General features: G+C 42.8%; 1 protein-coding gene across 6 annotated transcripts in view; it reads left to right on the top strand.

Moving 5' to 3' along the window:
* The window catches only part of MBNL2 (muscleblind like splicing regulator 2), a 154,396-nt gene that overhangs the window by 56,350 nt on the left and 83,559 nt on the right, over positions 1-14,487 (top strand). For all 6 annotated transcript variants that reach the window (XM_074962739.1, XM_074962764.1, XM_074962775.1 and 3 more), the window contains exon 2: positions 1,776-2,583. In XM_074962739.1, coding sequence (XP_074818840.1) covers positions 2,410-2,583 — 174 coding nt within the window. In that variant the 5' untranslated portion in view covers positions 1,776-2,409. The remainder of the gene's footprint in view (positions 1-1,775; positions 2,584-14,487) is intronic.

Here is a 14,487-nt window from a genome sequence, read left to right on the forward strand (position 1 = left end):
CAGGCTTTGTTGCAAGGATAGGTTCCTGCATTAGTGTTTTTGTTGTATGGTATGTGGTTGCTGGTGAGTATTTGCTTCAGGTTGGGGGGCCGTCTGTAAGCGGGGACTGGCCTGTCTCCTAAGATCTGTGAGAGTGAGGGATCGTCTTTCAGGATAGGTTGTAGATCCTTGATGATGAGTTGGAGAGGTTTTAGTTGGGGGATGAAGGTGATGGCTAATGGCGTTCTGTTACTTTCTTTGTTGGGCCTGTCCTGGAATAGGTGACTTCTGGGTATTCTTCTGGCTATGTCAATCTGTCAATTCTCCAACAAAAAAACTTCAAAAACAGACTCCAATGAGAAACTGCAGAATTGGAATTAATTTGCAAACTGGACACCATTAAATTAAGCTTGAATAAAGACTGGGAGTGGATGGGTCATTGCACAAAGTAAAAACTATTTCCCCATGCCAATTGTTTTCCCCCTACAGTTACTCAAATCTTCTTGTCAACTGTTTGAAATGGGCCATCCTGATTATCACTACAAAAGGTTTTTATTCTCCTGCTGATAATAGCCCACCTTAATTAATTGGTCTCGTTACAGTTGGTATGGCAACACCCATTTTTTCATGTTCTCTGTGTATATATATCTTCCTACTGTATTTTCCACTGCATGCATCTGATGAAGTGGGTTTTAGCCCACGAAAGCTTATGCCCAAATAAATTTGTTAGTCTCCAAGGTGCCACAAGTACTCCTCATTTTTATATAATACACAGTTTTTCTAAAAGTATGGATGGAGCTTCTTATAGAACTATGTACTACAAAATATGATTTTTTTTCTTCTCAATGTATTTTTAATAGAAAATGACCTTGTGGATTCTACTTAGCATACAAAATAGCTTCATTATTCTAAAAAAGTAATCACTTCTTTGGTCTGGTAGAATCTGTATAAAACACTTAGTTATTCAACCAAGTTTGTATGTTTTTAAAGCAGAGTTAGAGCAGAAATCATGTCTACAGTCATCTTGTCTACAGATAAAGTTTATTTTTGTAGTAATGTATTGTTATTTACATTTGTCAAATGCATTGGCCTTCAATTATACTTTATTAAAAAAAAGAACCACGAATATCATTTTAATTAAGAAAAAATTTAGGTTCACAATAAAAGTAAATGCTGAAAGAACATTTAAACAATTAGAAGCTTACTGCAGCCTTACATGAAACCTTTTAGAAATGGTCTGTAGTTTTAAAAAATCCAATTAACATTCTTTCTGTTAGAAACAGGGCTTTTACCTGTTATAAAGACACCCCCCCTTTTTTTTCAAGAGACAAGAAGTTCATACAAAATTCTACCGTCTTCATTTTTTATAAACAGAACAAATAATAAGTAGTTGTTTACAACACTCAATAATGCAATCTAAAGGACTAACTGATAAATTAATTGGAAACTGTGGCTCTAATACATTATTTTGGAATTTAAGCACATGAGATTGAATTGTTTCTGAAGCAGCATGCCTAATTATTGTATCTTCTACATTCATCTGTTTAAGTCATTCCCAATTTTTCGATTGTTGCCTAGAATATTGCTGCAATACCTGTTTCAATTGTTTATTCCCTTGTCGTGAATAACTTCATGAAAGGGGCTGATTTTTAATATTTTGTTTAATTTAAGTATGCACTAGTTTACTGCAGTAACTGCACATTTTCAGTGTCCATGATAAAAAGGTGGTGATTGTTTTTCAAAATGTTGCTTTTTAAAAGGTTGAATATAAACTGATATTTTATTTGTTTTGTCAGGTCAATTATTAAAAAGTGCCTTTGTGAAGTCACTTTTACAAGAGAAGACTGCGACGCCTGAATGTGTTTTCAAAATATTATCTCTGCCAGCTAGACATCGCCCTGACCTTCTATGTCACAGAAGACACCTCAACTGTCTTGGTTTGCCAATTGCTTGATGTGAAACTAGCTTCCATATTAAAAAAGCTGAAGAAAGAATTACTGCCAGGACGTGAATAAGCTGACTACATTGCTTTTCTTGTGTAATCGATACCAGCAAGCAGCCTGCAAAGAATTAATATTATCTCAAGGAGTGCTATTGCACTGAAGTAACTTTATTTAAAACGGTTGCCAGCGATCCAATCAAGAGACTCAGATATTTTACAGCCAGAGATGCTACTGAGCATGATTTTTTTGCAGCCAAAAGTCTACAAGTGGGACATATTGATTGATGAGTGACTGCTTGCTGATAAATTGTCTTTCCTCATTCTGCTTGGTGTGTATTGGGCTCCATTAAGCAATTTATTACTTCATTGCCGATAGGAAAAAAAGCACAGAGCTTCTCTCTCTCAACTATAGCTTTTGGAATTGTTGTAGATTGGCTTGGCATAATTCACTTAATAGTCATTCACAAAACCTAAATCAGTTTTTCATCATGGCTTTGAATGTTGCTCCTGTAAGAGATACAAAATGGCTGACATTAGAAGTGTGTCGACAGTTTCAGAGAGGAACTTGTTCACGCTCTGATGAGGAATGCAAATTTGCACATCCCCCCAAAAGTTGCCAGATTGAAAATGGAAGAGTTATTGCCTGCTTTGATTCCCTAAAGGTAAGGAAGAAAGTTGCATGTGCTAATGCTAATGCTAAAATACAAATAATTTACAAATACTTTACATCAAAAATATAAACAATAATTTCATCTTAACGTTCATACATTCGAAACAATTTGTTCTAGGAGTACTGCATGTGTTGCAGATTTTGTTTGTCTTAAGTTTTGTTTATGCAAGCTTTAAAAGAATTTGTGTTTGAGTGTTTTCCTGTCAGATGTAAATGTCTGTTGTTTACACATCCAAACTGTATAAGACTATGGAATGCACGATTATTGACATTTAATTTGACCATTGTGTTCACATGAGTACCTTTCATGCTTTATCACTGTTCCATGTCAAATGTCTGGTTTAAAACGTAGGCCATTGTGCCATTGATAATAAAGCAAATTACAATAAATTAAAGGGTTATTTTAGATCCACAGAAGAACAGATATGTGGACAGAGTTGGCAACAGGCTTTGTTGCAAGGATAGGTTCCTGGGTTAGTGTTTTTGTTCAACTTTAACTCGCCCTATCATGCTTACTCTAGGTATTGGCAGGTCTAAGCTGAGTCCATAGCATTACTAGTCGTATGTACTGCTGTTTCAACTGTATAGACTATGGAGTAAGTTAAGAATAGAGTGGAAGCTTACAAGTACACTCTTATGAGTTAACATTGGTAGCCAATCATATTTCCTAACTTCTCATATCTTAAAACATTAGCCTTTTTAAACAAACAGACAAGGCATAAACTTACAGGACTTTTGAGACAAAAGCTTTTTATGTTTAAGTATATATGCATATTTTTAGCATGAGAAACAACAATCAGTTTGACAGGAGGGAGAAATACAACTTGAATGATAGGCATGTTCAGGGTACTCCTAAGGTGCCAGAAGCTGGTCCAGGTTTCTCTTTAATGACAGGTTGGTGCTGGAGAGGTGGCCTGTGAGGACATCTGAGGCTTTCTGGTGATGAAGACAACGGTCATTTAAAGAATAATGAAAGTGTAGAGTTTATCAAAAATGTGAGTTTGGATACAGGAAAAAATAAGTGAAATGTGGTGGGAAAGAACGTTGTGGTGAGCAGGCAATGGGGGTACTTACTGTTTTCTCTGTTTTTAGTTGGCTGAGATTTTGCCAGTTTTATCCATTAGCTACAGCATGAATTTACACCACTCAAAGACAGGGCTGGTGCAACACCCTGACCCATATCTGGCTGTAGTGGGAGTGAAAATGATTGAGGGAAAGAGGACAAACAATTGTTGCTGCTACCACCAAAGCAAGAGATCGGCTCACTGGGCTTGCCATGAGAGGGAGGCCTGTCTAGGTTTTGTGTGACCAGGTAATTGGCTTTGTTGAGCAAGGCTGTGCAGCGTTGGATTTTCCCCATCTGAAGTCAGTTATTGTGGACTTTGACTTCACTGCAGTGCTCAAGGAACTGGCTGCACCACTCGCATTCTCTGTTTTCCACTAGCTTGGGGTTACTAGTTATTTGGTGAGGTCAGCTGTTCTTCGGCAGGAGCAAGACACCTGGTTAATTTCATTTCAAACCTCTCTGCAAAAGAAGACAGCATTTCCTTGTCTGGGTCAAGCCTTCTGGGGAGGGATTTTCCCTGGCAATTTTGCGGAGATAGGTCTGAGGCTCCACGGGTCTTAAACCTGGGTGCACAGGTCTCTAAGAAACCCACATATCCTAGCCACTATCTAGCAGTTTGCTGGGCTGAGTGGCTCACGGAACCCTAGCCCCACCAGAGGCACCACCCACAGGAATCTTGATTGGAAGAGTGTTTGGACCCACCAATTGGTCTGGCTGTACTACTTAAGCCAGAAGGAGGCAACTGGGAGAGGCCCTGACTGGCTGCTACATTGCCTTCTTGCCTGAGTCGTGCTTTACTGCTTTGTTCGTGATCCCTGCCGCTGTCCTACGACACTGACTCTGACCATTGGTTGGAGTCACTGATTCTGATTCCAACTCTGACCTTTGGCCCTGGCATTCGGCCTCTGACTCTGATTCTGACCTTTGGCTCCGAATCTCAAGAAAGAGATCTTGGAGTCACTGTGGATAGTTCTCTGAAAACATCCATTCAATGTGCATTGGCAGTCAAAGAAGCAAATAGAATGTTGGGAATCATTAAGAAATGGATAGATAATAAAACAGAAAATATAATAATGTTTCTATATAAACCCACATCTTGAATACTGCATGTGGTCGCCCCATCTCAAAAAAGATATATTGGAATGGGAAGAGGTTCAGAAAATGGCAACAAAATGATTAGGGGTATGGAATGGCTGCCATATGAGGAGTGATTAATAAGACTGGGACTTTTCAGCTTGGAAAAGAGATGACTAAGGGGGGGATATGATAGAGGTCTATAAAATCATGACTGGTGTGAAGAAAGTAAATAAAGTGTTGTTTACTCCTTCTCATAACACAAGAACTAGGGGTCACCAAATGAAATTAATAGGCAACAGGTTTAAGAGAAACAAAAGGAAGTATTTCTTCACAAAACCTGTGGAACTTTTTACCAGAGGAAGTTGTGACGGGCAAGTCTATAACAGGGATCAAAAAAGAACTAAATAAGTTCATGGAGGATGGGTCCATCAGTGGCTATTACCCAGGATGGACAGGGATGGTGTCCCTAGCCTCTGTTTGCCAGAAGCTGGGAATGGGTGACAGGGGAAGGATCATTTGATGATTACCTGTTCTGTTCATTCCCTCTGGGACACCTGGCATTGGCCACTGTTTGAAGACAGGATACTGGGGTAGATGGACCTTTGGTCTGACCCAGTATGGCCATTCTCATCTGGCTTGACCCTTAGTTTTGGCATCTAGCCTCTGACTCTGGTTCTGACCTTTTGGCTCTGTTTTCTGGTACATGACTCGTGTTCTGACCACTAGGAATGACTGTCCATGTCCCAGTTCCTAAAACTAGCTGCCTCATGATCCTGGCAAGGGTGCTGACCAAAGAGATGATTGTTTGGGGTTTTTTTCTGAATGGAACCAATGTCAGTCCAAAATGCTATGGGTGGTGATTGGATGAAGGAAGGTGGTAGAGAACCTTTCCCTCCAACCCCCAGCTCAGACCCATTGGTTACAGGAGTTGGCCTTCCTCTGAAGGGCTGTCAAGATAGTGTGAGGACATAATATTTCATCCCTCATCTTCTATCAACTCAGGTTCATTTTCTCTAGGGCTGGATGGAACATGTCATTGGAAGTCCTGGCTCACTGAAGCTGTCTGTCCTTGGCTGGATGTTTTAGTGCCAAGGAACAGAAAGTACTATCCAAATCAAACTGACACTCTTCAGAGAGTAACTTTGCACATACCAATAGACTGCCACTTAACAGTCTGACTGTGTCCTTGATTGGGGTGAAGGGAGGTGGGAGTGACTTGAACCTTTTTTCTGGGTTTTGGGGAGTATGATAGCATCAGAAAGCGTAAAGTGCTTGGGGTTTAGCTGGGCCAGTTGGAGGAGGTGGATGGTAGTGCTGAAAAGTAAAAGTTAAACTGCATATGTGCTGAAGAAGACTTGGCTAAATAATGCTTTCTGGGTACTCTTTCATGGCGTGGCTACTTCGACCCGTCAAGACTCCTGCAGGCAGTGGTGCCCAACCTTATTACACAGGAGGGCCATATAAACCTAAGCACAACCTTGTGTGGGCCAAACAGATTCTACACATTTTAGTTAATTACTTTTACTGATTTATGTTTTATGTTCAGCTTGTTTTGTATGTATTTAGATAGGTTATTTCTAAGTATAGTACTGTCTGTTTGCACACTTGTGTAAACTAAAATGATGTAAACATGATGACAAAACGCTAATGAATCGGCTGTTACTATATTATGTTGAAGCAGGCCACAGGCCTTATGAAATGATCTGCTGGGTCGTAGGTTGGGCATCCCTGCCCTAAGCCAAATGCAGCCTCTTGTATTTTCATTTTCATTTCCCCCCATCGCTGCCCTGAGTATTCTCTCCAACCTCTGCTTAGTCAGCTTATTCTTATTTTTTTTTGGTGCAGAGTCCTCCATTTCTTTATTTTCCAGCCTCTCCCACAGAATAGACTGTCCCCAAAGAAGAAAGTTTCCTTTTCCATGGTAAGTGCCACCAACAAATATTTGGGCTTGTGTACATGCAGGATTGTGCCGATTTAACTAAAGGTGTGATTTAAAAAGGACTCAGTTAAAACTGGTGTGTGGACTCTCTTCAACCAATGTAAACCTGGTTTACTTTGACTTATCTTAAGTTGATTAGGAACAGGTGTAAACTAAATCAAAATAAGCTACCCTTAAACTGACGTGAGTGTGTCTAAACAGGGTTTTGCACTGGTTTAAGTAAATGTTTAAAAACTGGTTTAAGTTGAACTTATGCAATTTCAGTGTGTAGACAAAGCCTTGGTCTCTTTTGTGAACAATTTCTACCTGACTGGCTGCTGCAGCATTACCGCTGAGAGCATATGAGTCCACACTGTCTGCTGTTGGCACCCACTTCAAGTGCCAGAGAGCTGTCAGATTTTAAAACTTTGGGCACTGTGACAAAGTTCCTCCTCTACCTAGGTGGGTCTTGCACTTATTGGCGGATTTGCTCGCCTTGGAGCTTCACAGCAGCCCTCCGTTTGGCCATTTTTGTGAACGCACAGTCCAGGTCAACTCCTCCTGTGTCTGACCAGAAGTTGGGAGGTTTGGGGGAAACCCGGGCCCTCCCTCTACTCTGGGTTCTAGCCCAGGGCCCTGTGGAATGCAGCTGTCGAGAGTGCCTCCTGGAACAGCTGTGCGACAGCTACAACTCCCTGGGCTACTTCCCCATGGCCTCCTCCCAACAGCTTCTTTATCATCACCATAGGACCTTCCTCCTGGTGTCTGATAATGCTTGTACTCCTCAGTCCTCCAACAGTATGTGTTCTCACTCTCAGCTCCTAGCACCTCTTGCTCCCAGCTCCTCACATGCACCACAAACTGAAGTGAGCTCCTTTTTAAACCCAGGTGCCCTGATTAGCCTTCCTTAATTGATTCTAGCAGCTTCTTGATTGGCTGCAGGTGTTCTAATCAGCCTGTCTTAATTGTCTCCAGAAGGTTCCTGATTGTTCTGGAACCTTCCCTGTTATGTTACCCAGGGAAAAGGGACTTACTTAACCTGGGGCTAATATATCTGCCTTCAGTTACTCTCCTATAGCCATCTGGCCCAGCCCTGTCACAGCACCTTACTTTGACTTGGATGTTAATTATCCATTATGTGTGGTAATGTGACAAGCTGGTGATGTGCGAGCTATAGCCAAGATTGAAAGACATGACTGATGAATTTAGGTGCCCCCATTTTTGAGTGAGCAACCAGAGACACTTTGAAGGGGCCTTTATTTTTCAGAGGATAGGTTGTCAGCACTTTCTGAAAATTGCCTTAAAGAGGTCTCAAGTCAGACACTTGAAAATTGAGATGCACGGAATCAGCTGTTGCTTTTGAAAACCTTTAGCCAATCAGGCACTGATGTTGAGCAATCACCCTATCAGCAGAGTATATATAAGCAGACTGCCAAGTGTCACACATCTCGCATGGCAGTCATGAAATTGGCAGGCCTCTCAGACCTGCCTGCATCTCAGTTGTTCACCCTCACACATCTGGCTGAGACATCAGGCATTTGTCTGCAGTTCCCCCTTCTTGCTGCCAGAGTCTGCTGTGGAGACTGCTGAGCAAACACTCTGGCATGTCCTCCCTTGCTGCTCCCTCAGCTAAACTGGGGCTAGGAAGGAGCAGCCAAGAAGTGGCAGTGACTGGAGGGAAAGTAGGGTTGCCAACCCTCCAGGATTGGCCTGGAGTTTCCCGGAATTGGCATTGATCTCCTGGTGACTATTGAAAGTAATTGAGGATATTTTAAGAAAATGAAATTACGTCATACGGGTGGGGGACTCCCAGAATAGCTTCAGTAAGAGTTAGTAACCCTAAGGGGAAGGTGGTAGCGGGCCGTACATGGTGACGGGGGGAGGGATAGCTCAGTGGTTTGAGCATTGGCCTGCTAAACCCAGCGTTGTGAGTTCAATCCTTGAGGGGGCCATTTAGGGATCTGGGGCAAAAATTGGGGATTGGTCCTGCTTTGAGCAGGGGGTTGGACTAGATAACCTCCTGAGGTCCCTTCCAACCCTGGTATTCTATGACTTCTGTGACAGCAGTGCAAGGGGAGGAGCCCACTACCAGCCCCATGCTTCTTTCCCACCTCAGTCAACTACCAGGCTGTCCCCGGGAGCCCTAGCATCCTCTACCTCCCAGTAGATCCCTGAAATCCAGCACCTCCTGCCCCAGGAATCATCAGAAATGCTAGCACTGTAGGAACCCTGTACTTCCAGGAGCCTCAGCAGCCACCCACCCAGTTATTCCCAGCTTCCTCTCATACTCCCAACCCAGCAAGATTCCCAGATAACCTCAAGGACCTGTCTGCCCCAGCCAGAGTCAGCAAGGATTGTGCAACTCCATGTCCTACACCTGCTACTGCTGGGGACAGGGACTGTTACCATATGCTTCAGTTTATGGCTATATTAAAATTATTTGCAGATATGCAAAATACCTCATTACATTTGCATAAAAGGTCATACGAAGGAGCACAGAACTTGGCAGCTCTGCATCAGGTTACATGCATTGTGGGCCTCCTGCATGCCCAGTTCCTTAGCATTCCTTAGCATTTGTTGCTGCACCAGCCAGGGCTTCCTTAATTTTGCTACAACAAATATGTGGGAACAGTGTAGGCAAAAATCAATCAGATTCTCTGACTCATTTCACTACTAGCTTTTTGAACACCTGATCAATTGCCTGCTGCTCACTCCTCCCCCACACTCCCTGCCTCCTCAGGTCACTTATTGTTCCTACAGGCTCTCTCTCTCCATTTCTTCACTCCAGCCTTACTTTTCCAACAGGCACTCTCTCCCCCTTTCTCTTGGCCTGTGGGGGTGTGTGTCTGCCTGGGCTGTCAAGCAGCAGCCCTTCTACTTTAACTGCTACTAACAAAGCTATGTCTTTCAATGCAACAAAAAAAGCTATCCTGATGTAAAAGCTTAATGGAGACAAGACACAGGTTGTTCTTACCCAGGTAGTTAGTTGAGGTCATCCAGAGGTTGAGGGATATGGGATTGACTTTCCCTAGCTACAGCAAGGTAAAATCTATCTGTGCCTTGTCTCCACTAGGATATTTAGTGAATTAGTGATCTCAGTGTAAAAACCTAGCCCTTGTTTTTAAAGGAAGCAGTGTGTAGTGGAAAGCCATTCCAGAAAGAGGAAAAGGAGTTGTTAATTGGCTTGAAGGCTCTGGGATGCAGCACTGAAGACCCCAGGCTGTTAGGTGCCAGTAACAGAGCAGGAATTCAAGGAGAAGTACAGTTATATTTTACTTTTGGCTTCCATGTGTCTGCTGACCAGTGGTGTCCAGTGCCATACGGAATAGATTCATGCATGGTCACATGCAACAAGGGAAAAGCCCTCATCCTCTTTCCTTGTCCAGCTCTCAAAATGGGCATTGTTCCACAGTTAACCTAGGTTCAGCACGGCAAAGTGAGCAGAGTTAAAAAATGTTAGCAAACCCTCAAAAGGTAATTGGCCCCCATGCAACATTGTCTTAGGAGGCTTTCAGTCTGGCACATTGCTAAAGCAGTGTGGGATGAGGGGACAGAGAGGACAATAGGAAAAAAGTGGTGAACAGAAATGCTACAGAGAGGAGTGCACTGCAGGGATATATTTTAAAATTTCATTAATTCTAGCTCTGATCTTCCAGTCATTGGGAGTAAGACTAATTTCTCATACCCCTTTTTCTAGAGCACTGAAGAAGTTTGTAGGGGACCCCTGCCAGTTATATGGAACAGCCCCTCTCTAAATTTTAAATAATTTCTGCATGTAACATTTGCTTAAATCCAGGGCAAACTTCCCAGGTTACCTACTACAATAGTGCATAGCTGAATATGAGTGTCAGGAGAAATTTCTGCAGAGTTGTGGCTGGCAGTTGATTTGCATGGATGTTCTTGGCAGCTTTAGTATGGGGTGTGAGAAAGAAATTGTGTGAGGGCTGCCCTATGTTTCTCCATCGTCTTCCAAGAACCTCTTCCCAGCGAATGAATTAAGAACATCATCAAATATTGTGAGATTTATGGCAAAGCCTCTGCCCCTAAATTCACGTGATTACGTGAAAATCTCAGCTTTCATTAAAAAACAAAATTAGCTTCTGGCCCTCATGGTTGTGGAGAAAAGCTTGAAAATGTGAACCATTAAGATTAAAAAACCAGAAGGCAAATAAAAAGTCCCAGAATGTCTTTATTTTTAATCCAGTGAGATTTTAAATAAAATCTCATGATATTTGGAGGGCCTGACTCATTTAGTTTAAATGCTTGGGCTTGCCAATACTGCTTCGGTTACACTCTTTCCAGGAAACCTGGAAGGCAGAAAGCATGCATGATAGTGCACAACAACAAAACTGTACTCTATGATAAGCATGATGGGGCAGAGAGGCCTAGTATATAGCTCATCTGGGAGACAAATAAGTGTGTCCATAGTGAGGGGAATTTTTTTTTTTAAATTCCAGCCCAATGAAACTTATCTCCAAATCCATCCCTAACTTTGCAGTATTTTAGTTGCAAATTATTATTATTTGTTACAGTAGCACTGAGTCCCCCGTCAGAATCTGGGCCTTGCTGTCCTCTATACAAATCCATATTAGGGTGCTCACTGCCTCATAGAATGTACAATGTAAATTAATAACCAGCTTGTTAATAAGCGCTGCCTAGCAGCTTTGTTAAGGCTCCTGATTCTGTTGCAGAAGGACAAAAAGGAAGGTCGCACTAACAGACTCTGAGAGGACAGGTGAATGGATACCACACAGGAGCACTTTGGAAAATCCTTGTACTGTGCACACTGGAAAACCCCTAAGCAGTCAGCCTTTGCCTGCTCATCAAACTGGCTTTTCAAATGAGAGATGTGCCTGTTTTGTTTACTTATTACATCTACAGCTGTAAATGTGCATACATCTGGGCTGATAAAATCCGACTTAGGCTACCGCTTAGGAGGATTTGAAAATTCTGGTCACGTGTCTAAAATCAGGCATCCCAAATTAGAGGCCACCTTTGAAATTTTAGCCGTATATAATTTTCTCAGGGTCCTGCCAAAGATGTGCGATAAAGCCTAACAAAGCCCTCAAATCTCCTGGTCTATCCTTTAATCATAAGATTATCCTACAAAGAGTTGTGTACCGTAACTCAAGAAAATTCTTTTTTGATATAGTAATACCTAAAGGTCAAATAGAAGTTAGCCTGTGTCTTTGGGATTGAGTTACATGTAATAAGGGATGACCTGTCAAAGTTCAGTGATGACTCTAACATCATTAGAGGAAACAAGCTTATCCATTATACAAGCTACATATTGACATGGGGGCGGGGGGAGAGAAGAGGGAGGATTCTTTCCACAGAACATAATTCACATAGAATTTGTAGCAAAATTTTCCTACAGGTTCTGTCAGGCAGTTGTAGTTTAAACTTCCATTCTATTTGTTGTTCTTCTGAACAGTTTAATTCTGTGATGTGGCTTAATTCTGAAAACTGACTGTGTAAATCATCTCATATTACCCTTTGTATATTCAAAGTCAGATTGTCTCTCTGCAATGATAAAAAAAAAGATTTTACATTCTTTACTGCTAATAGCTGTGCTGCTTCTACAGAACTAAGAGTGGGTATATCTACACAGCAACCAGACACCTATGGCTGATGCATGCCAGCTGATGCCGGGTTGTGGGGCATGGGCTGTGGGGCTGTGTCATTGCTGTGTAGACTTCTGGGCACGGACTGGAGCCTGGGCTCTAGAACCCTGCAAGGTGGGAGGGTCCCAGAGCCTCTGCTACAGCCCGAGCCTGGAAGTCTACACAGCAATGAAACAGCCCCGCAACGTGAGCCCAAGTCAGCTGGCAGAGGCCAACTGTGGGTGTCTAGTTGCAGTGTAGACATACCTGCTATGTCTTAATTGAAGGGTTAACTTGAGTTATATCTGCACTTGAATTAACTCCTCTCAAGTTAGCCTAGCTTGAGTGAGAGCAACCATGCTGCGAAATAGGACACAACTGGCACAGAGTGCTTGTATTAGCAGCAGAGAGTGGTTGCGTTAGCTGAGGAATTGTGTTCACTCAAGCTGTAGCCTATACCTTCTGATGAGCCTGCCAACTTAAGTTAAAACCACCAACATGCTCAAATTAAGGGGTTTTGTGTGTGGATGAGATTTGCGTTAGCTCTGCAGTGAAGACAAACCTTGAGTAAAGGGTGCATATTCCTTCTTGTGCATCATCAAAAGAACTGCTTACTTAGTTCCAATCCGTGAAAGCTGTGAACACGTGGTTGGCAAGAGGAATTGCACAGGTACAGTTGAACTAATTTAACATGTGGAATCTTAATTACTGGTAAGGAGCATGAAGGAAAATCCAGTTTCTCTGTCAGAGATCACATTGAGTTTGAAAGACTGGCAGACAAATAACAGTCTTGAAAACCGAGTACAATTCATATGGAAATTATTGAGACACGGTAAACATGGAACTCCTTGATATTTTTACAATTACTTTTCGGAGCAGAACAGCACTTTAAAATAGACGCACATTATGTTTAATCTGATCTGACACTTCTCTCTGTGTGTGATGGGGTGTACAAACTCCATGCTGGGAAGGAGGAAGGTTAAAGAGTTGTTCTGGGCCCAGCCGCCCTGCCCCACTGCACCTGCAAAGTCTGCATGGGTTGGGAGAGGAGCTTAAAAAGGGAAGCAGCTAGCTCAGTGGCAGACCGACAGTGGAGATAAGCTGATCTGCACTCTGAACTCCTGGGGTGGAGCTCATGCTGCCTGAAGCCTGGCAATAGTGACCTGACCAAGACTATGAAGAAGGGACCTGTGAGTCTCTGAAGGTCAGAGACTTTATCTTTGTGTTTAGTTCTTTACCTTGGGGACTGGTAGGAAGTGATCCAGGGAGGCAACTGCACAAGCACCCCGGAGTGTAAGACTTAGCTGCCCACCATTGGGCCCTGTAGTGGAGACCAATGGGGATGGTGGGCCCCAGCTCCCCTACCAACTCCTAAAGAGGGACAACTACAGAGGCCTTATCACTGATCCGGGGAATCAAGTTGGGCAGTACAGACCCTGAAGATAGACGGGTCAGAGCTATGAGATATTGACCCAAGAAGGGGGAGTCCTGAGGTCTCCGACTTAATCCTGAAAGTTCTCCCTTTGTTGGACCTGCCTAGAGGGCAGAGTCACTGATAGGACAAACCACTGTATGGTGGAGTGCTAGTAAGGAAGTGGGACAGCTGAGAAGAAGACAACCTGCCACACCCCCACCCAACCACTCAGCAGCACTGATGGTGAGTGTCCCACTTCAGAGTGAGATGATACCATCCGTCGTCATAACTGGAGGTGTATAACTGTGATGCACCTCTCCTTAATTCTGGAAGAAGATGGAGAATATGTGTATTAATTGCCAAAGGTGATTGTCTGAGAGAAGATGTGGGTTACAGAATTAACCCTCAAGACGTTGCCATACTACAGCCTATGGGTTGCCTGGGCATAGAACAAGATGGCAACAGCAGTTTCAGTCTTGTCATTTTTTTATTTTATTTTTACTGTTCACTATTAACAATACCAACAGTGTGTGGTTGCTGGTGAGTATTTTCTTCAGGTTGGGGGGCTGTCTGTAAGCGAGGACTGGCCTGTCTCCCAAGATCTGTGAGAGTGATGGGTCATCCTTCAAGGTTGTAGATCCTTGATGATGAGTTGGAGAGGTTTTAGTTGGGGGCTGAAGGTGATGGCTAGTGGCGTTCTGTTCTTTTCTTTGTTGGGCCTGTCCTGTAGTAAGTGACTTCTGGGTACTCTTCTGGCTCTGTCAGTCTGTTTCTTCACTTCAGCAGGTGGGTATTGTAGTTGTAAGAAAGCTTGATAG

The sequence above is a fragment of the Natator depressus genome, chromosome 1 (assembly GCF_965152275.1).
Source record: "Natator depressus isolate rNatDep1 chromosome 1, rNatDep2.hap1, whole genome shotgun sequence".
Taxonomy (NCBI): Eukaryota; Metazoa; Chordata; order Testudines; family Cheloniidae; genus Natator; species Natator depressus.